This window comes from Sturnira hondurensis, unplaced genomic scaffold, assembly GCF_014824575.4.
Source record: "Sturnira hondurensis isolate 20B ecotype Veracruz unplaced genomic scaffold, ASM1482457v3 Scaffold0008908, whole genome shotgun sequence".
NCBI classification, from domain to species: Eukaryota; Metazoa; Chordata; class Mammalia; order Chiroptera; family Phyllostomidae; genus Sturnira; species Sturnira hondurensis.
The window spans coordinates 3,933,081-3,955,790 of record NW_028081539.1 but is presented as its reverse complement, the minus strand read 5'-3'; the positions used below and the strand labels follow the sequence as shown (position 1 = coordinate 3,955,790).

General features: G+C 37.5%; 1 protein-coding gene across 15 annotated transcripts in view; it reads right to left on the bottom strand.

Annotated features, from left to right (window-relative positions):
* The window catches only part of DST (dystonin), a 442,077-nt gene that overhangs the window by 152,959 nt on the left and 266,408 nt on the right, over positions 1-22,710 (bottom strand). For 11 of the 15 annotated variants that reach the window (XM_037056335.1, XM_037056336.1, XM_037056337.1 and 8 more), the window contains 23 exons: positions 21,891-21,986; positions 21,675-21,802; positions 18,527-18,620; positions 18,057-18,211; positions 16,550-17,012; positions 15,187-15,315; positions 14,961-15,038; positions 14,718-14,879; positions 14,524-14,628; positions 11,561-11,656; positions 10,861-10,986; positions 10,112-10,264; positions 9,758-9,912; positions 9,371-9,497; positions 8,708-8,891; positions 7,020-7,177; positions 6,326-6,504; positions 5,672-5,810; positions 4,476-4,669; positions 3,120-3,282; positions 1,745-1,828; positions 702-809; positions 41-139 (listed from right to left, as the gene is read on the bottom strand). In XM_037056335.1, coding sequence (XP_036912230.1) covers positions 41-139; positions 702-809; positions 1,745-1,828; positions 3,120-3,282; positions 4,476-4,669; positions 5,672-5,810; positions 6,326-6,504; positions 7,020-7,177; positions 8,708-8,891; positions 9,371-9,497; positions 9,758-9,912; positions 10,112-10,264; positions 10,861-10,986; positions 11,561-11,656; positions 14,524-14,628; positions 14,718-14,879; positions 14,961-15,038; positions 15,187-15,315; positions 16,550-17,012; positions 18,057-18,211; positions 18,527-18,620; positions 21,675-21,802; positions 21,891-21,986 — 3,375 coding nt within the window. Of the gene's footprint in view, positions 1-40; positions 140-701; positions 810-1,744; positions 1,829-3,119; positions 3,283-4,475; positions 4,670-5,671; positions 5,811-6,325; positions 6,505-7,019; positions 7,178-8,707; positions 8,892-9,370; positions 9,498-9,757; positions 9,913-10,111; positions 10,265-10,860; positions 10,987-11,560; positions 11,657-14,523; positions 14,629-14,717; positions 14,880-14,960; positions 15,039-15,186; positions 15,316-15,400; positions 15,885-16,549; positions 17,013-18,056; positions 18,212-18,526; positions 18,621-18,717; positions 19,087-21,674; positions 21,803-21,890; positions 21,987-22,710 lie in introns of those variants that run through there. The other 4 variants (XM_037056349.1, XM_037056342.1, XM_037056348.1 and 1 more) reach the window with 4 other exon arrangements.

Below are 22,710 nucleotides of genomic sequence, written 5' to 3'. Positions count from 1 at the left end.
ATACTTCCTTTTTAGTTAGTCGTTCATAGTTAATGGTTACCTCTTCCTCTTCTAGCCTCTTCAGTGAGTCACCAGCGAATTTAATGTACTGCGTCATGAGGGTGACCAGAGCAGTGTAACGTGTCCGTAGGTCCATGAACTGCAAGTAAGGGGAAAACAACACAAACATAACCTCCAGGTGCCTGAGTGAGTAATGATAAGTAATGATATAATATTAATTAGGCCCTGTGACAGCAAAGTACACACTCCCCAATAACGGTGACAGGAATGAGCTTATCACTGTTGCACAAGCCATTTTAAATGGCAATTCTCTTCTAAATTTAATCAGGAAGTATATTTATTATAATCTGCGATTAATAATTAAACCTGACTAAAGATTTTCAAAGGGTTTTTTTGTGGTTGTTCAATTACAGTTGTTCCCATTTCCCCCCATTACTTTCCCCTTCAAAGGGTTTTTTTTTTTAATTTAGTAAAATGTAATTTCTAGGTAGAAAATTTCTTTTTGGAATAATGAACAGTTTTTGGTGATGGTCAGTGGCCAAGGCTGCACAACACTGTGAATGAACTGAATGCCACTGAACTATACAGCTTAAAATGATTAAAATGGTAAATTTACCACTATGTATATTTTACAATACAAATATATGAATTTTTAATTGTTTGTTTTACACTCCCTCCCTTCTCTATAGAACTTTTATTACCTCTTGAATAATGAGATCTGCGGAGCTCTGCATTCTTCGGCGTTTCACTGGGGATTTTTGCTGTGAGTCTACCATGGCCCGGTAGGTCATTGTTTGTAATTCATAGTCCTGGATAAAAGGAGTCAATGGGATTAAACTAATTGAAGCAAAGTGCTAAAGCATCCAAAGTGGAAGTTAGTTGCACTGAATAACTTCAAAGAAAATATTACAAAACAACAGTTTTTCATTTTTGTGACTCTATCACAAATTCATCCAATCCTGAGACGCTTGTAAGGTGGCAATAAAATCAGAAACGTTTAGGGTAGTTAGGGAAGTTCCTAAGTCTCTTTAGAAGCTCGTGAAAATATTTAGTACAGCCTGCTAGTTACGCTCAGCCTCACTTCCCTCTGGTCAGGCAAGCGCACTGTCCATCTGGACGGCTAAAGCTGACTTATTATTAAAGACTTCAAAGAGCATGAGAACTCAGAAATTTAAGGGTTCTTTTGTGGAATACTACAGCCTTGTTAGAGAGAAAGAGAGGGAAAGAGAGAGCAATCAAGGGCAAAGGAAGGAGGGAAGAAGCACAAAATAAAATGAATTTCAGAGCTCTGTTTTCCTTACGTGCATGAAGGGGTATGTGTGCATGAGATGTGAAACACAGAGAAAATGAACAAACCAGGGGCTGTTGTGTGACTCAGATTTCAAAGAATTATTAGATAGGTGCCAAAAAGTTTCAGATAAAAGATTCTCTATTTTCACTTTAATCCTCAACTGAAGATATGTTTTAGGATTTCAGAGAGAGAGAGGAAGGGAGAGAGAATGAGAAACATCAATGAGAGAGAGAAACATCGATCAGTTGCCTACCGTGCGCATCCCAACCAGGGATCGAACCTGCAACCTTTTGGTGTATGGGGCAATGCTCCAATCAACTAAGGAAACTGGCCAGGGCTCTCTGTTTTCACTTTTCAACACAGAGTAAAATGACTTGAAAAGGCTTTGAAAAGTTCAATATAGAATCACAAACCCAAATATTAAATGTGAGACAGGTAACTGAATCCTCTTACCTTTACTGTAGTTGAGTACTGTTCTGCATGTTTTTGACACTCATCCATTTTGCTCTGTTTCATTTCTATTTCTGACACCAGCATCTATAAGTATACACAATTTAAAGGAAAAATGACAAGAACTTCTGTGCTATTGAACTACTGAAAATGCTCAGGAACTAAGAAATATCCACATCATTTAACTGTATAGTCTATAGTCCCTTAGCCCTTAGCACATAACGTGTAACGTGCCTTATGGATAAATCACAAACTTCTAGAATATCCCATATAAGTAACCCACCCACATGGAGCTTCCGAAGCAGAAACTGTAAAACTTCATAGGCATTTTCCAAAAGTAGACTTGAAGCCCTGGGCCCCTACCTATTCATGATCAAAACAGAGCTAGAAATTACTAGCCCATCAAGATGGAAAAAAAAATCCCAAAGCATTGAACTTTTTGTCAAATATGGCTGTTTAATTTTCTACCGCTAACCATTTTCATTTATTTAGGATCCCACAAAACTATTGTGACCAGTTGAGTGTCAAAAGACATTTTCATACCTGTGATTAAACAATCATTAGGAATTTGAAAATTGCCCCAATGTGTTACTTTCTTATTCCTTATGCTTTCAAATATGATTTCCAAGAAATCAAAGTAAGTGATATTAAGGAGAGGGGATCCAAAAAATCAGATTTTATTTTTTAATTATATGTTGATTCTTAATGTTTAAACTTCAGTCACCTTCAAAGTACTCTCCATTTGATACAATACACCTTCCAAAATGTTTTTTTTCCACTGCTCAAAAGTTTTTGAACCGTCATTGATTTTAATATCTTTTAGTGCTTCTGCCATTTTTTCTTTCACCTCTTCCACATGGGCAAAACGTTTCCTTTTGAGGACTTTTTCATCAGGGAAACAAAAAAAAGTTGCTTTTGGGTGAGATCTGGTGAATAGGGAGGGTGGAACACAGGGGTTATGCTGTTTTTAGTCAAAAACTACTGGACACTCAGTGTGCAGTGTGGGCAGGTACACTTGTAAATTACCCACCATGAAACAGGTGAACAGGTTGAGTCATCAAAAAAAAAAAAACTTCAGAGAAAGGAACACAGCCTCTCACAACAATGCCAGCTGGTACACTGATACAGGATTCCTAGAACACTCACCTAGCAGTGGAAGCCTGCACTACAAAAGGCCTGCCCTCTAGAAGATAATCCTGGATTTCTGGGGGACCCCTTCGTATGTAAGTTGGATTGCAGGATTTTAATATTTATGATTTATTTCCCACCTTCTTCTAAATAGCTGCCGGCTATTTCTTTTAACAAGGGAAAGGAAGATAAGGGTCATTAATGAGCAAATGCAGATATAACCTCAGTACAAGGAATTGTGTTCACATACCTTTTGTTGATTTAGCTGGGTGGCTAGGGTTTTACTATTTTCAGGCTGATTTTCCTGAATCTTTCTCTGAGTAATTTCAACTTGTTGGATCCAGTCATCTAAAGAGTGATAGGTATCTCTGTAGTACTTGAGTGATTTGCCAATGCCTTCTAAATCCCTTAACCTAAGAAAATCGTAACAGAGTAGTTATAGTTTCTAATAGCATTCATTAGGAGGGTGAAAGGTATAGAATAGAGAAGGGAGAGACAAAATAACTGTTCTCCAACGCATTAAACACAACATTAGGGGTATAGGTAAAGAATTCAAGGTTACAGCACCCTGAGGACCATCTCTAGGGGTAGTCCATAGGGCTCAGGTTAAATCTAAATATTTTATTCCTGGTGTTGTACAACTTACACTGTTTTGGGAGTCATGTACTTGATTATCCTAGGGACAAGCCCAAGAGACTAAGGCTAAAAAAGCAGGAAAACTGGAAACTTAACCATAATTATTATCGATCAACATGTCTTAACTAACCAAAGCTTGTGTCAAATGGCAGTTTGCTTTTGAAATAATGACACAATAGTTCATTGAATGGTTCAGCATGGACTGAGAGAGTACTTCCCAGGAGTTGTGATTAAATATTTCAGTTTCTATGAGTTAAAATCACTACACTAAACCTATATATCATATATTTAGAGATGAAATATGTTATATTTGAATATAATTTTACTTCTCAAGAATGGTACTACATCATAAAAGGATTTTATCTGCATTAATAGAAACATGAAATGAATGAGAAAAGACACTGTTCCATTTCTTTTAAGATGAGCCCTAGAACCATCAAATTTCCTTTCACTTTTTAATATCAGTCACTGGGCAAATGATTTCAACATTCTTGTATCTTTAATAAAAAGTGAACATCTCTGAGGTCCAGCATAGAATGCCACTGCAGCCCCGGAAAACGTAGGGTTCACACTCCTGCTGAGTCTTGTAAGTTGGTGATAATTTTGAATGACTTAAATGTTGTGTTCAAATATCATAAACTGGTAGTAAGTAGAGAACTGTATTGTTTTCCCTTTATATAAAAATCAAGTACATTAACTATACAAGTGCCAGAGTATATCAATAGTCTTAATAATATAGTTAAAAATATTTATTTTGAAGTTAAATGTCTTACTTAAGTCCACCATGTAACAAAGAAATACAAGTAGAGATCTTGAAATTAACACAATTAACTGTATATGGAAATCAACTTTGTACAGGAAATCAACTACATATAACAGTTTAGAATAAAATAGCCTAAGTTTAGGTTTGACCTAAACTCCAAGGATAGACATTAAATCTGGGCCAAAACTGAACGAAAAGGACATGAACCTGTTGTCAATCTGAGTATGAACGTGTTGCCACCTTTCAGCCAACTGATCTGCTTTTTCTTTGTGCCAGTCAAAATCGAGGTCCCGTTCTTTGTACGTCTTGAACATTTCATCACTGATGGCTTTCGCCTTCTGCAGCTCATCCTCTAAGTCATGGAACACCTCTCTCTTTTCATCTACTTCAGCTCTCCATTGCTAAAGACATTAGTTGGTGAAAATTATAAAAATGTGTCAACCACTCCCAGGGTAAACACATTACTTACCTAACTGTACAATTTATTTACAAATGACTGACATAAAGCCAGAGAAAGGAAACATTATCTTTCATATACAAAAATAATGTATGAGGTCTAACCTTACTAAATTGACAATATTTCACTACACTTTGATCTAAACAAAAAAACACCCTGACAATTTAATAAAATTCAGTCTAATGGAATTTATATATCAATATTCCATAAGCAAGTTGGCTACCTCTATAAATGTGTTTTTCAGTGATTATTTCTAAAATACCTATTAATCTCATTGTTGAAAATTGAGTGGATGCATTAAAAAAAATCACTGAGATAACTTTTCACAATTGTTTTCCCGATAGTTTTACTCAGCTCTTTATGCAATATCTATAGGCACAGACGAGTACGGCCACCATTCTTCCTTCCCTGGGTTAATTCCTCTACTTGCCTCTTTGATCTCTTCAAATAATGCCTCTTTCAGCAAGAGAATATATCACCAATGATTTAATTTTTAATTTTAACTCCTCTTGATTATAAAAAGCTACAGTCAAGGTTCAACTTTTCAATGAGAACTTGCTTCAAATTAAAAATGCCTGCCCTGGCTGGTGTAGCTCAGTGGATTGAGCGCAGGCCTGAGAACCAGACAATCGCGGTTTGATTGCCAGTCAGGGCACATGCCTGGGTTGCAGGCCAGTTCCCGGCAGGGGACTCACGAGAGGCAACCATACATTGATATTTCTCTCCCTCTCTCCTTCCCTTCCCCTCTAAAGATAAAGAAATAAAATCTTAAAAAAAAATGCCTGAACATATTTATTTGTTAGCTAGGGTATTATAGAGATACACAACGGAATGACTGTAAACATAATCAAGCTAAGGTATTTAATGGTTGATATTTGAAGATCTAAATGCTAGAGAAATTAATTTTAGAGTAAGATCTTGTAAAATAGCCAAAAGCGAGACATACCTTTAAAGCACTTATTAGATTCTCAATATTATTCTTGTCTGCTATAACTGCTTCTTCTTCACACAGTTTAGTTTCATAGAGTTTTACAAGGGCTTCTGCAGCTTGAGTGTTTTTTAATACCAAATTAACAGTTTTCAACCTAATAAGGAGAATTAAACAGTCTTCTAAGGGTAAATGTTTATTTTTCATTAAGGCAGTCCTGAAGCACCATTATATACATAATATAGCATGTTCTTCATCTTGAATAACTGACACATTAACTACAAGACTAAATTCATCTGACTCTTTTCTTAATAGACAGCATGGGCTCCAACCCACAAGCAGTGTTTAGCCAGAGATTCCAAGATAAGCCGGCCTTCTTCAAGCCTTGTTCAGACCACGCATGGCAGAAAAAGCCTCCAGGCTGCAACAGCTGAGCTACCAACATACAGGCAAAATGTGAGAAGATCATACACTATTCCCTAATCTCTGTGGCATATGCTCTTTCAATGTGAAGAAACACCAGAAATCCATAGAAATAATTAATATACTGTCATAAAGAAATAAAAGTAGATATTTATGTTCATTAAAAAGAATATTTTTAAATGTACAGCTTGTACATAAAAACAGGACAGTTGTATGAAGCCCTTTTATATTAAGACAGTGGGTACATACTTGTCTATGTAAGTGGAAGACATAGAATAGACTTGGCTCATGTTCTGAATAACCACACTGAGCTCAGACCGTAAGGTGGGAACCGACGCAGAGGCTGCTGCTTGACTGAAAAATTCTTCACACTTATTTGTGATTGTTCCCAAATCATCTTTAAGACGCTCCAGCTCCTTCTTTAGTTTCTATAAAACAGAGAGAACAAACATCGGTATTAAGTTTTCACTCCAGACTGAGCATCATTCTTTAAACAGTTTTAAAACTCACATTTTACATTATGATCATCACCTTAAAATTCTACATATTCTTTACTCTTTCTTTATGTAAGAAAACTAAGCCATAGCATTCAAGTTTTATTATCAGTAATTCCTTTACTGCCCACCTTTTCAGGCCCAAGCATCTACCCAGTGCTTTTGCACGTAGCACATAATCAACAAATGTCTAATGACTTCCACGGGGAGAAGCCCTTACTGCCCCCACCAAAGTGGGCAGGAGGGTGCACATTCCTCTGTTTACGTGAGTCAGAGGTAGAAGTGAATTCCAGAATCTGAGTTTACAATATGCAATAAAAATATAATCAGACCTCACAAAGCGGCTGCTGGGTAAAACTGAGCATGTAAGAAGTCACAGGAGTTGACGGTCATTAAGATAGTAATTTATCATAAGTCAAATTTTGTCCCAACACATTTATAAATCTCACCTCCTGCTCTGTGATTCTGAAGACACTTTCATGCAAATCGTCTCTTTCCAGCGGAGTTCGGATCTGTCTAATCAACCGATCTTCACAGTTCTCTAACCGAAGCCTAATGTTTCTCACTTCAGAGATGTAGAGATTGTACACTGACTCCTCTTGTTCCTCTGCGAAAACAAATATGATGTTCAGAAAGTACCTTGTTTTCTATCTTTTGGACGCTCTTGCTTATGTTTTAATATGGCCGTTTTACTACGTCTTGGGACACAGTGAGTCAACGTAACGTTACCAGCTAACATCGCAAACCCAACCTAAGGATATAAACCCTAAAATAGTGACTTTGAAATTGACAAAGATTTAATAAGATTCCCCTAATGCCATTTGGAGTACCCATTTCTAATTTATCACATCCAAGGGAAGTAATATATTGCTCTTTTATGTTCACAAAAAATGTCAATCACATTAGTTGCAGATTATAAAAACTAAATAAAGATCTTTAAAAATAAAAGATAGATTAAAATGCATTAATGTTTTAAATTTTTAAAAACAGAGTATTACTAGTACAGCTTTTGCTCTAAGTAATTTCAAAAGACTATGGAATAAAATTTATATTTAACAAAAGTTAACTACACAAAATTTTTCCCTTTAACCTCTGTATAAAATCCAAGTTTGGTTATGGAACATCTCTGCACCTTCCTCTCACTTTTGCTTTGAATCTAAAACTGCTCTAAAAAAGAATGTCATTATTTTTTTAAGATTTTATTTATTTATTTTTAGAGAGAGGGGAAGGAAGGGAGAAAGAAAGGGACAGATGCATCAAGGTGTGGTTGCCTCTTTTTTTAAAGATTTCATTTATTTATCTTTAGAGGGGAAGGGAAGGAGAGAGGGAGAGAAATATCAATGTATGGTTGCCTCTCATGAGTCCCCTGCTGGGAACTGGCCTGCAACCCAGGCATGTGCCCTGACTGGGAATCGAACCGCAATTGTCTGGTTTTGCAGGCCCGCGGTCAATCCACTCAGCTACTGGGGATCTAGCCCACAACCCCTGGGTTGTGCATGTGTCCTGACTGGGAATCAAACTGGTGACCCTTTGGTTTACAGGCTGGCACTCAATCCTCTGAGCCACACTAGACAGGGCAGAATGTCATTCTTTAAAATCCAAGATTCATACACAGAAAAATAAAGCCCTGGCAGGGTAGCTCAGTTGTAGAGAGTGTCAGCTAAATACCTCAAGGTTGCGGGTTCTATCCTTGGTCAGGGCACATAGAAGAATCAACCAATGAATGCATAAATCAGTGGAACAACAAAATTGATGTTTTGCTTTTCTCTCTCTCAAATCAATAAATAAAAAAAGAAAAATAATTGAATCTTTTCTGAAATGAAAAGATTATCATTCTGAACATAATATTGCGAAACAGTGAAAATGTTGAAAAGTAGATGCATTAAGATTTCATCATTTGTCATACTATTTGGTCGGCATCTTTTAATTAATTCAGCATTTAGGAATAAATTAATCCCTTTTTGCATGCTCTCACCTTAAGCATGCTTTCAACATTTCGACAATTGTGTCTGCCCTCTGCCCATCACAGGCCGAGTGCCGTAACACACCTAAGACTGAAATCCCCACTCAGGGCAGAAAATAGCCTATACTAAACACCCATGGGAGGTGGAAATAAACAAGGATTCCCATACTGTACCTCTTTCTGCAGATTTAAGAAGTTCTTGATAATACTGCTTGCACACATTAACCTCCTTTTCCAGCTGTGTTATATCTGAGCCCGAAAATACTTGGGATTCCTGGCTATCTTCCAGAAAATCTTCAAAACGAGACTGTAGATTACTCAGAACTTGCTGATGCTCACCAGGTAACATTGTCTTTATCTAAAGAAGAACAATGACCATACAATTAAGTGACTATAGTCCTGAAAGCTAAATTTAAATGGGACAATCTCAAATTAGGGTCTCATGGCATAGGCCAGTTTATATTAATCATCATAAATAGAATAATCATTTGAAATTAATTTCCCTCTTCACTAACAACTTTAGGCTCTGGAAGACAAAGAAAACCAAGACCACAAAATTCTATAAATGAAGTTAAACATCTCTAGAAGTCCAAACACTATCTCCTGTCTCCCTACCAAAATATACTAAGCACTAAATGAAATGCGAGATCTCCCGGATTTTCCAAATTCTTCAAAAGCTCCCTGTATATAATAGGCATATAACAACTAACCATTGAGTGAATGAATGTTGGCTCTGCTGAATTCTATCCTATTCTACAGCAAAAACAAACTCCACTCTTTACAACAAGGTGCCCCACGTTTTTGGACAGATTAGGTTGATGACAGATTTACACTTACGGAAGCCACATTGCTAGCCCGAATTTTATCAATTTCATTGATGAGGTAATGCCAGGATACTACACTCTTCATGTTTATATGAGTCTCATGCCAAAGAGTTAGGACATTCTGGTACTGTTGCTCAATTCTGAAATATGTGAAAGAAAACACAGATTAAGCTTTTTCACTCCCTCTGAAAACATACTACAATTTTTTTCATGTGTGTGTGTGTGAGCATGTGCATGTGTGTGAGTGTGTGTGTGTGAGAGAGAGAGAGAGAGAAATATTCCATGTTTACTAGTTTTACATCCTTCCAATCCTGTGGGCCTAGACAAAGTGCTGGTTACTTCTTTAACCTTCGGAGAGCTTCCAAGACCAGGGGTCAGTGTTTAGCTACTGCATACGAACCTATTTGCAAAGTCAACTGCTTCTTTGTTTGGGGGAGGGACTGTGAAGCACACGGATGGCACCATTGCCTCATTCCCAGTAGGGCTAATGACCTTCCATTTAGCACGATGAGAGTTGTTCGCCAAAACGCATTCATCATCTTTGTAAATGGTTATCTGGTTTAAAATAAAGAACAGAATAGCGAAATGAAACCACTGATGACTAATCTTTTTTCCATACCCAAACTTGGGTTTATTTGTGTGTGTGTATGCTTTTTTTCTGAGGTGGAAAACTTTACTAGTGAGCAATATGACCTCATTTTTTAAATATATGCATAATGCCAGAAACTGGTCTGTTTCTAGGAGTCATAAGTACCTCAATTTGTCTGTAGTCACAGATGGCTTTGATTGGAATAGATGTTTTGAGCAGACAGTCCGGATTCCTAGGCTTCAGCTGAATTATGGTTTTTGCTCTCCCCACCAGGCTGGCCACTGTGCTTTTATACTGCAGAAGTTCTTCTTTCTCTTCCTAAGTAATAAATGAGATGGACTTGAAATGGTAGGAGATTTGTATTCTGTGCTGTTTTAGGGCTTTCCACAAATGGAACCATGAGAAAAGCCTGCCCTGACCCCATGATCTAAACTTTCAATCCCTCCCCACCCCCCCTCTTGTATCTCTCTGCTCTTGTTTTGTTGTGTTTTTCCTCTTTAGCAAACACATATACTTTACTTATTTTCATGTTTATTGTCTACTCCCCTCTATCATGCAAGCCCCACGAGGGTAGGGATTCTTGTCTGTTTTGCCCACGCTCTACCTACTGGAGCTAAAAACAGTACCTGCAACACAGAAAATACCTAACAAGTATTTGTGGAATGAACGACCACACACACACATAGAACACTGTTAAAGCATTTTAAAACAACAAAGCCATCACATAAAAAATATTTTTTACGTTTGTTACCAAAAAAAGATACTAAAACAATGTTTAAATACTTGATTAAATGAGGTGGAATTATCAAGACTGCCAATAAAATACAAAGTTCTGCACCAATAAAAATAGAATGAAAACGATCTACCCCCCATGTTGCATGATTAATGAAGTCCCTAGATTTTCTTAGCAATACCATTGACTCCTGCACAAGGTCTTCCAGCTTGTGAATGCTGCTCGATCTGTCACAGCTGTACTTCCGCTGAATGGCATCTTTCAGATTCCTTAAGTAATCATTAGCTTCTTTGGCATCATTGAAAAACTAGGGAAAGACAAAAACTGGTAGTTCAAGTAGATTAAATACCCGTAAAGCACACATTACCAAGTTCAATTACAAGGGCCCTGTGTGTAGCCCTCATCAGCGAGAAGAGCACAAAATCAAATTAGTACAACTTAATAGCCACATCCCTCCTTTAATGAAACAACTCTTGTACTTGAATAATTATGACTAAATACTAAATGTCCAAGATTGACTAAATTCAAAACAATTGTACGGGTGAAATTCCAACAATAATTTAAAACACCTAAAGAATAACAAAAAAGAAGAGCTGTCTACAATGACTATCTGTAACGCAAATACTTCCTTAATAAGAGATACATTTGTAAAATAAAGATTGTTTCTGACGCTTTGAGGGTTTTCAAGGATTTCCTCCTTAACAGAATGCTTCCATGTGTCCTACAGAACATATATGCTTTATATCCAACAGCGATCAAAATTCAGTTTACTTCCCTGGCACATCACAGACATGTATCTCACAACAGACTGTGAAAACCTTTCCTGTGAGTCGGCCAAAATCACAGTGGCATCGCCTGGAGCTGTGATTCCGTTCCCGTACCTCGAAGTAGGCAGTGTTTTCCTTGACGTGCTGCTCCACACACTGGCAGAGCTGCAAGATCCAGCTCCACTGCGTCTGCATCGCTGCGCGGTAGGCCTGGAGGACAAAGCACAGCTGGTCACTGCTGCTGGGCCACGGCAGGCGTGCACAGCAGTGCTCCTAAGGGTAAGGGACTCCACTATCTACACAGATGGTAGGCCTTTGTTTTTGCAGATTAAGACTTGAAAATCGGGGTAGTGAATGTCCCTCTAATCTCAAACTATCACTTGCCCAAAGCCAATCCTAAAAGCTGAAATGTAAATTTTTAAATCACTCCAGTGGATTTCTTTCAGATTTAAAACTTTCCATTTTTGCTTAAAATATATGAAAAAAGCTAACTCTGGTTATTCATACATGAAAATATATTTAACCTTTGAAATGAATGCCAGTGGGCCCTGGGCCCCTTTCCTATCCACCCTGTTTCCACTCTGTGGAATCCTCATTCGATTGACCCTGTCCCTCATCTTTCTTTCTTTTCTCCCAATTTTACATTACAGGGTCGTAGGACAGACCTTTGACACGAAATACATGGTCCCATAGATTTCTCCTTGTTTTGCTTCTAAACCCAGGCCAGAAGATCTTGGGACTGGAGAGGGGAATTAATTAATTTGTTTGTTTTCACCAGGAAAATGTTGGGGGGGGGGGGTGGAGAAGAGAGTACACAACCCCATATCACTGTAATCCTGGATTNATCACTTGCCCAAAGCCAATCCTAAAAGCTGAAATGTAAATTTTTAAATCACTCCAGTGGATTTCTTTCAGATTTAAAACTTTCCATTTTTGCTTAAAATATATGAAAAAAGCCAACTCTGGTTATTCATACATGAAAATATATTTAACCTTTGAAATGAATGCCAGTGGGCCCTGGGCCCCTTTCCTATCCACCCTGTTTCCACTCTGTGGAATCCTCATTCGATTGACCCTGTCCTTTATCTTTCTTTCTTTTCTCCCAATTTTACATTACAGGATCGTAGGACAGACCTTTGACATGAAATACATGGTCCCATAGATTTCTCCTTGTTTTGCTTCTAAACCCAGGCCAGAAGATCTTGGGACTGGAGAGGGGAATTAATTAATTTGTTTGTTTTTACCAGGAAAATGTTTGGGGGGGGGGGTGGAGAAGAGAGTACACAACCCCATATCACTGTAATCCTGGATTTATAATAATTATAATACTAGAAGTTTTTATTAAAATATTGTATTGCTTTAATTTTTATTTTAGATAAAGTGTATCTTTCATGAGGGCAAATATATTGTAGAAGACACCTAGTTCCTCAGGGAAACACGAAACACCATTTTATACTCAAGGTGCAATTCACTGCCTTCCAGAAGAGGGTGCTCCAGATACTTCAATGGCTACCTTGGCTAAGCCCGTCATACTTGCTCCTTTTGGAAAACCTCATTTCCTGCTAAGCTATGCCCAGACAGGCATTTCCAACAGCAATGGAAATGTGGCAACACATCATAATTACACTACTTGCTCCCTCAAATTAAGCTACTTCGAGTAAAATGACTATAAAAGACATTATTGTGCATTGTCAGATTATTTGTTTCTCTTTTATATAAAATATGAATATTGTTGATAATTAACTACTATCCATGTACCCACAAGACACTGAATAGGCCGACGGTCGTAAAGTGACTAAGGCTTAATTTCACCCCTCAAGAAACTTTTAACTACATTAAAATTTCTACATGAAAGTAATCAGGTTCACATCCACATTTTCTATTTTCAGCAAAATTCTTAACCCATAATCATATTCCCTAGTAGCTTTAATCTCTCTACTCTCAGGAATGTCCCATTTTTAGTCTATCATCGTACAAAAGTTACCCAGACGCTCCATTACTCTAATTCCCTACGCCTGTTGCTCCTCCTACTCTTCGGTGTCTGTAACACTCCCAGGTGGCATTTCATGTCGAAGCAAAACCCTCTTTTCACATAAAAGAAGGTCAAATGAAACTTTCCCACACTTCCTAACGAGGCCTACAATTCTACGAATCTTTTGTCCTCGTGATTTCAGTGAACAGAGACATTCCTTTCCTCAAATGAGATAGTTGGAAGCATGTCACATTCTAAGTACATTTTTTTCCTCTGGAAATACACCACATCTACCCATCCTTGATGCTCCTTGCCCTCTCACTTACCCTCACTTCACATTTATAAAGTTACTAACTCTAATTAGTATATACATCAGGCCAAAAACAATTAAACACGACTTTGCCACACCGCCACCAACATCACTACATGGGCAACCCGATAAATCCCACATCAACTCTCCATTTCTGGATTTGACATGTGCACTCTGTACCATGAGGCCTGGCCAAGGTATTATTTCAATACACTCCACAAAACTAGATCATAAGTAAAATTATTGATTAAATAATAATAGCATTAATCAAATAATTACTAATTAGATAATACTTAGTACTTAAATAATTAATAAATGATTATTAATTAAATAATACTTTTAAAGAACATACTACATACCAAGAACTTTAGAAAGTAGTAACAGTACATTATTGCTCTCACTCTTACCACAACTTAGTGGGTTAGAAACAATTTTCCCATTTAGGTAGGGGGACGAGGTTTAGAAAAGTTACATCACCTGTGCAACGTCACACAGTCAGCAGGAAATGAAACATCAAAGCCTGTCAAGTCAAGGTCCTTCATATTCACTGCAATATGCCTCTTGGGCCACCGGGGTTAACAAAGTTACCTTTACTTTAAGTGACCGGTAGGTGACACACTTGGAGCAAAAGAAGTGCAGGCAAATCAGCATGACTTGTCAGAAACGTGATTATTGAGCCAGGTTGCAATAAAAATTTGATGGTTTTCATTTTTCAATTTACTAGCCATAAAATAATCTGAAGGGTAGTAATCAAACGTCCACATTCAACCACGACTGTAACACCTCCTGACTCACCTCAATAGTTAATCGGGCTGGGTGGTTCTCCAGAAGCAGCTGCTCTGCTACCTCCTGAACCGACTTAATATTTTCTTCCTTGTGCTCCAGTTCTCTCATTAGTTCCTAATTTAAGAAAGAATTCAGAAATATGTTGGAAAAAGATCTAACCCAGAAACACAACTCCAATGTTCAATTACAAAAGTAGCACTTACAGCATGGTATTCTTTTTTCCGAGCTATGTTGGTATTTCTTTCACTCCAGTCATAAGCAACCTCCTCCTCTTCTTTTTCATTCAACCAAATAAGTTCATTCGTAGCACGAGTTATAAAATTATGGAGTGTGTCAAGGTGCCGTTCCTGATTCCTGGATGTATTCTTTATAAGGAAGATCATTTGTAAGAATTCACGTCTTTGCCAAATAAAGGTAAGGGGAAAAGAAAGCTTAAACAAACTTACCAAGAGTTTTGCATACAGACTCTCTAATCTGTGCAACTTTTCTGCATAAGTTAGCTTAAGAGGTGCCGTCATTTGGATCTAAAATATGGTATAAAAAGTTGCTGTTAGGAATCTTAAAGAATTCTGATTCATACTCAGTGTACCTATTATTTTGTTATAGAGTCTTCATATAAAAAGCAAAATAGTAAGCTAAAATATAATATGTTCATATTTTACATTTATATACCTCACTAATTTTAGCTTCTTTAAGGCTAGTTTCGAATTCTTCTATCGCTCGGTGAACATTTTTATGATTTTCTAAATGGCTTTCAACACTTGGCAAATCTGATCCCCACTCAGTACGGTCCAGCTGCCCCTTTAAACAGAAAGACACTAGGTTCAAAAAAGGAACTGACAGCAATAAAGAATGAAAATCTCAGGTAAAGTAAACATTTTTTTACCTGCATTTCATCAACCCAATTCAAAAGATCCTGAACAAATTTCATGTTGATTTCCTCTTCTGTTAAATTCTGATCCAACAAAGAAGACTTTAGAAGGGGCTTTCGGATCTGCATCAACTTCAGGGTTTGCAATGAATTTGTCTCTACTCCTGAATTGAAATTTGGAACTAATCCAGTTGTGAAACCAGGTGTATACGCTGGAGTGAGGGATGGAGTTAGGTGGGAAGACAAACCTGAGGACAGGCCTGATTTCATACTAGAAGGGGTCAGGGAAGGTGTGAAACTCTGGGTCAGCCCTGAGTTCAGACTGGGGTTTAAGGTCTGTGCAAACCCTGAGTTTAAACTTTGAGTGATTCCTGATATCATGAGCTTTGTCTGTTCTGTCGTCAGCATGCGTCCTTTGCTGTACACTGAGGAACATTCATTCCTTAAGGCCATAATTTCATCACGCAGTTTTGCAACCCTGAAAAGAAAATCAAAAAGGGTCAAGCTGTAATATAAAAGGCGTTTTTCACAAAGAGTGGGCCCTAAGGTAAACTATGGACTTTACTTAACAATAATGTGTCAATACTGGCTCATCAGTCATAGCAAATGCATCACACTAGTGCAAGATGTTAACAGGGGAAGAGGGTGTGCAATGAGTCATACGGGAACCCTCTGTACTTTCTATTCAATTTTTAAAAATCTAAACTGCTAAATAAAGTCTATTATTTGAAAAATAATTGTAATAATCATATTGATAAAATTTTGCAGCACAATTTTCCTACTGAAATGTACTATGAGTACTTTCACTATCACACAGTCTTTATAACTACCATTTATAATATAATTACTAAACTATAATGTGACCATTCTCCTTTTAAGATATTTCCTAATTTTTGTTATTATAAAACATTTCTCATGTGAACAAAAAGCTTTTTGTCTATATTTATTTAACATGTTTTATTTTTGTAATTATTACTATAGATCCCTGAAAGAGGAAGAACTGTATCAAAGCATCATTTATAATTTTTGCTGTATATATATATATATATATAACATATATATATATATATATATATATATGGCATACATCCCAAAAGGTTCCATCTCTAACCCCAAACCTACTTCCCAGAGATATAGNCTCAGGTAAAGTAAACATTTTTTTACCTGCATTTCATCAACCCAATTCAAAAGATCCTGAACAAATTTCATGTTGATTTCCTCTTCTGTTAAATTCTGATCCAACAAAGAAGACTTTAGAAGGGGCTTTCGGATCTGCATCAACTTCAGGGTTTGCAATGAATTTGTCTCTACTCCTGAATTGAAATTTGGAACTAATCCAGTTGTGAAACCAGGTGTATAAGCTGGAGTGAGGGATGGAGTTAGGTGGGAAGACAAACCTGAGGACAGGCCTGATTTCATACTAGAAGGGGTCAGGGAAGGTGTGAAACTCTGGGTCAGCCCTGAGTTCAGACTGGGGTTTAAGGTCTGTGCAAACCCTGAGTTTAAACTTTGAGTGATTCCTGATATCATGAGCTTTGTCTGTTCTGTCGTCAGCATGCGTCCTTTGCTGTACACTGAGGAACATTCATTCCTTAAGGCCATAATTTCATCACGCAGTTTTGCAACCCTGAAAAGAAAATCAAAAAGGGTCAAGCTGTAATATAAAAGGCGTTTTTCACAAAGAGTAGGCCCTAAGGTAAACTATGGACTTTACTTAACAATAATGTGTCAATACTGGCTCATCAGTCATAGCAAATGCATCACACTAGTGCAAGATGCACTAGTTAACAGGGGAAGAGGGTAGGCAACGAGGCATACCGGAACCCTCTGTACTTTCTATTCAATTTTTAAAAATCTAAACTGCTAAATAAAGTCTATTATTTGAAAAATAATTGTAATAATCATATTGATAAAATTTTCAGCACAATTTTTCTACTGAATTATACTATGAGTACTTTCACTATCACACAGCCTTTATAACTAGCATTTATAATTTAATTACTAAACTATAATGTGACCATTCTCCTATTATTTGACCTTTCAGATATTTCCTATTTTTTGTTATTATAAAACATTTCTCATGTGAACAAAAAGCTTTTTGTCTATATTTATTTACTATGATTTTTTTTTGTAATTATTACTATAGATTCCTGAAAGGGGAAGAACTGTATCAAAGCATCATTTACACTTTTTGCTGTATATATATATGATATATATATATATCATATATATATGGCATACAACCCAAAAGGTTCCATCTCTAACCCCAAACCTACTTCCCAGAGGTATAAATTTCTATACACATATATTTTCCCAATATTTTGTTATAAAACATTTTCATATAAAGAAAAAACTAGAAAATGGAATTAAAAAAGATAATTTTCAAATATCTTCCCTTTTTGAAATGTCACACATATTTAACTGCATGTTCATTACTATAATATTAAATATTGTATGTATTATAAAATATTTTTTGATTACTTATCTTTGAAAAACAAATACCCTTTTTACCACAAAAAATATATAGCAGAACTAGTGACATGCATTTGCAACTGAAAAGAGCTTAAGAAATGAAATCAATAAAATTGTCACATTCTCCATTCCTATCATAAGTGCCCATGAAATAGTCATGCACAAGAACAGGATATGAATTAGTAAGTAGCACACTGACCTCTGTACCAATTGATCTGCATGGTAGTATTTTCCATCAATGAGTATCTGCACATCAATTACATGCTGGCGTAAAAGGTTCTCACATTCAAGTATATACCCGGCAATTTCTGCTTCATTCTGAAACTGCACCCCTGATTCTAATCTTTTAGAATCCTGTGTTTCAAAAGAAGTCATTATTAATTCTCTGAAACAAAGTTTCAAAACCAGTGTCAAATGTAAAACTCAAAATACTGAAATACAGGGCTACTGAGGTTCTCAGTTATTTCTTTCAGTTCAAATGTATGTTTTGCCTTTGCTCACCGTCCCTCAATAGAGCAAGTAGTGCTTACAATCTTTAACAAACTCTAAGTTTCAGTTGACAAAAATACCAAGAATTGACCAAATAAATGTTATACAAAAGTTTTAGTTCATCCCAATGCACAGACCCCACTCTACCACAATCCCACTGGCTCCCAAAAATCAACTTACAGATTGAAGAGCATTTCGAGCAAGTATCAGTTTGTCTTCACAGATGACACTGTCCCTCTGAACTCGGTTGGCAATCTGCTGCAACATTTCCAACCTGAAAGAAGGAACAAAATACAATACAGCTTTCCCTTTGAAGTTACAGAATTCACAATCACTGAAAAAGGCTGCCCACCAGAAGTAAAACTCAATACCTGTGTCCATCCAAGGATTCATTGCCAAAGCTAATGCAGGAGTTGATCAGTGTCGGACCACAATGAACAGAGACAAAATTTTCATTTGAATCAAGACTGGTTCGAGTGCTAGTAGTGTTACTGAACACAGAATCGCTACTACGGTAACTGTAACTACTACTGTGCATTTTTATTCCTGAAATGTTCCTTCTTGACCATTAAAGTGGACAAAAGAGTAGGCCTGCAAAAGGCTCTACTTCCAACAGGGAAAAGTGGCAACAGAATGTTATGGCTTTAATGGCTCCTTAAATATGCTCCAACATGCATATTCAACACACAGCAAATAATACGCTGATAACTATTCAAAAGAATCTCGCCCAAAGCCATGCATTTGCTTGCTGAGGTCTGCCTTTTGTAGCTTGCATTAAAACCCTACAAGTACAGACAAGGCAGGCTGATGGGCGTCACTGAAAAGACTGGCCAAATATTTTCACCAGGAGTCATCAATTGCAACCACCTAAAAAACAACTCAGATGCCTGACCAAAGCCCTGGTACAATTAGTAAAAGTTATTCAGGTTACAGCGATCAGCAGCTAAACAAACACAAACATTCAATTATAGCCTGACTTTTGTAAAGGGCCGGGTATGTACTGAATAACACAAGGCTAACAGCTGGCACCTCAAAGTATGTATAAACAAATTTGTTTGATGAGAAACAAAGTCCATTCCCATTTTAACAACCACGTCCTTTGTTTGTTAGGCTAAATGAACTAAGAAATTATCCATTTACCTTTCTTAATTTTGATGTGCTCTCAGGAATGTTACTCTAATCTTACTACAGTTACTTTATATTTTTAAAAGCCTAAGTGGTAAGTAGAATATTGATGCAATGCTTGCAAATGTAATTGGTCTGCGCTTGTTTTTCCTTTCCAGAGGTTATTATCTGGCATAAGCACTTCTCGTTTGTCTCTTACACATTCCATGCCACATTATTTGCAACATACAGTTAATGCCAAAAAAACTTGTTGCATCAAGAAAACTGAAGGTATTTATTCAAACAAGCCCCTAAATATTTTGCTACCCCCAACACTGCAAACCCAAACTTGCTTCTCTACTTCTAAGGCTGATACATCCTTTTTGGAAGACAAGAAATAGGACATTTGCAAGCGCCACATCAAGTACAGTTAGTAAGCAGAAAATCTCAAAATAATAACAGCAGCATCTAAGGTTTATTAAGCAATTACTATGTGCCAGGAGATTAGCTAATCATTTTATACACATTACCTCATCTCATACTCAGAACCACCAGATGTGGTAGATTCTTTTACATCCTGATTACAAATGAGGAAACTGAGGCTTAGGGAGGTTAATAAGTTTGTCTAAAATGATATGGCTTACAAGTTAAGTTAATACTGTAATCCAGGATCGACTGATTCCTGGACCTTGAACTCAACCACTGCATTCTTTCATTAACACACATTAGAATCAGCTATTATTCTGATGACTGAAAATCAGCTCTGTATCCTTTCTCTGGTAGGCTTTGCCATTATTTCAGATGATAAGGTTGGAGTCTCACTTTAATCACCTACCAATGCCTCCTCCATAAAAGGTCTATCTCATGTATTTCAGGTCATCTCTATGACCCAGTCATACAGATATAAAATTAAGCTCAAACAAGAGTGTAGTCAGTTATTGAACAAAGGGCTGACAAGTTAGACTTGCTTTCTCACTGTCGGTGCTCAATTTCCTACTTCCACAACACTGCTGTCAAGCGTGGGGCACAGAGAACCTGCGTCCACTGGGAGCCCTGCATGTGCCGGGCACTGTGCTCAACACCAGCGAAACAAGAAGCAGTGAAAACAAGAGTTTGTCTCCACATTCTCAGAGCTTGTGACAGTGGAACAGATAACCCTCAATCAAAGGATCACAGAAATAAATATAAAATGACTACTGAGACAAGTGCTGCGCAGGAACAATACGTGTAAATGTGAGAGCGATAAACAAGACATCTGGACTAGCCCAGGAGACCAAGGAAAGCTTCCTGGGAAAGGAACGCTGGAGCTGAGATCTGAGAATGATTAGCAGAAAAGAGAAGGGGGGAGGATGAAACAGACATTCCTGCCAAAGGCACAGAGGGTGGCAAACATCCTGGGTAGGGAGGAGGGTGGGACCTCGGCACTTCACAACTCCCAGCCAGTGCGGAGGCACTGGAGGGTGTGGTGTGGAAAGAGTCCCTGAGGTGGAAGACCCAGCCCCTGGGGAGCCCACAGCTAATGAGGAACAGAGATCACCATTCCCGAGTGCCACTAAGTTTGGCTGTGAGGTAGGGACTAGAATGAGGACAAATGGACTCAACAAATGTCCCCTGAGGTACCTGCCAGGGAAACTGGTTCTAGTGTGAGGGACAGAGTGATAAAGAGTCAGTGATGATTTCATGCAACAAATGCGCTTGTAGAAGTGTCCGAAAGGGAACTTACACCGAGAAACTCAGTGTGTTCTAGAGGCCTCCTCACTGCCCTCTTAATGGAGGCAGACAAGATTCTGGTTTCCACTGTCCCACAGAAAGAGGGTCATCACCAAGAACATAAAAAACAAAATATGTTAATTATTGACCTAGAAGCTTCCAGATCCAGGCCCTGGCCATTTAAAAGCCAGTTTGAAAAATTCTCATGGGTAATTTTAATAGGCTTTAAAGCTATAACCACCTAATAAGACTTCACACACCAACCCAGCCTATTGGGTCCTTTTTGAACAGTACACTTCATTGATTTCAAATCTCTGAAATCTGTTAGAAGGGTTTTGAGATAAGAAAAATAAAACATCAGAAAGACTGAATGATTCATCCAAGGTCACACAGCCAAGGAAATGGAAAAGGTGAAAGTTGGTCCTAGGTCATCTTGGCTCCAAAACAGAATTCCTTTCCATGAGAACAGAGACCCCCTCCCCCCGTTCCCCCAGCAGCAGTCACTCCAGCTTACCTTTCCACCTCTGGACGAAGGGCCTTCTCCCTCTCGAGCATGGCAATGATGAGTTTCCCCCACTCTTTCTCTATGTCATTCGGATGATAACCCTGAAGCAACTTGATGCGTCCGAATTCTATCCATATCTTGAAAAAAACCAAAGTAAATATGTAAAAATAAGAAAATAAAGAGAAAATGATTCTACTTGACAATACAAAGGAAATTTCTGCTTACCTCTAATAATTTATATAGGCGTTTGATTTTTGATTTTTCTGTCTCCTTTGGTGGAATTTCTGTTTCTTTAAACTGTAAATACTGATTGTAAAGTGCCTAAAATGAAAGGGAAAATACATGAAGGCTCCAACTTCAAAGCCCTGTTTTCACTACTACATAATGTTACCACTTCAAATGCTTCTGACGGTGTCATGTGCGTTCCGGGGAGTCCTGCACAACATCGACACTCCGGGACCACGCCGACTGCCAGCTGGTTGGCGACCAGATGACAGTGCACGGACTTGATGAGGTGTAACTAGTGATGTGCACTGTGATTCAGCATGTGCTCCACAGGCATCTGGGTAATAATGAACCCTGGTCGTGTTTACCGCGGCTCTACTAAAAACCTCTCATCATACAAACGAGAAAACACATCCTTTAAAAGATGTAGTTTCCAACTGTGGAAAATTAGCTGTTGGAAAAATAATCTGATGCAATTCTCATAAAGGGAAAAAAAAATCTGCCTTGTGTCGACCATGGATCTACCTTTGAAAGTAGAGTTTTTACCAGCTAGATGGAGCTAAAATTTGGTTTCACTGTCCTACTGGCCAAGTTAAACAGATCTCTTAGTAAACAAAGGTAAATGTCATTGATTGCTGCTTTATTATGGATGTTTCAACCATGTAATTAAATTATTACCTAGTTTGCAGATACTAATTTAGAATCTCTTATATATAATTTATCATATTTACTAAAAAGGATCTTCATGAAAATTATGTAGCTAAAATATCTCCACATGCATTAAGTGTATACTAATTATTTCATGCTTTTTTTTAAGTCC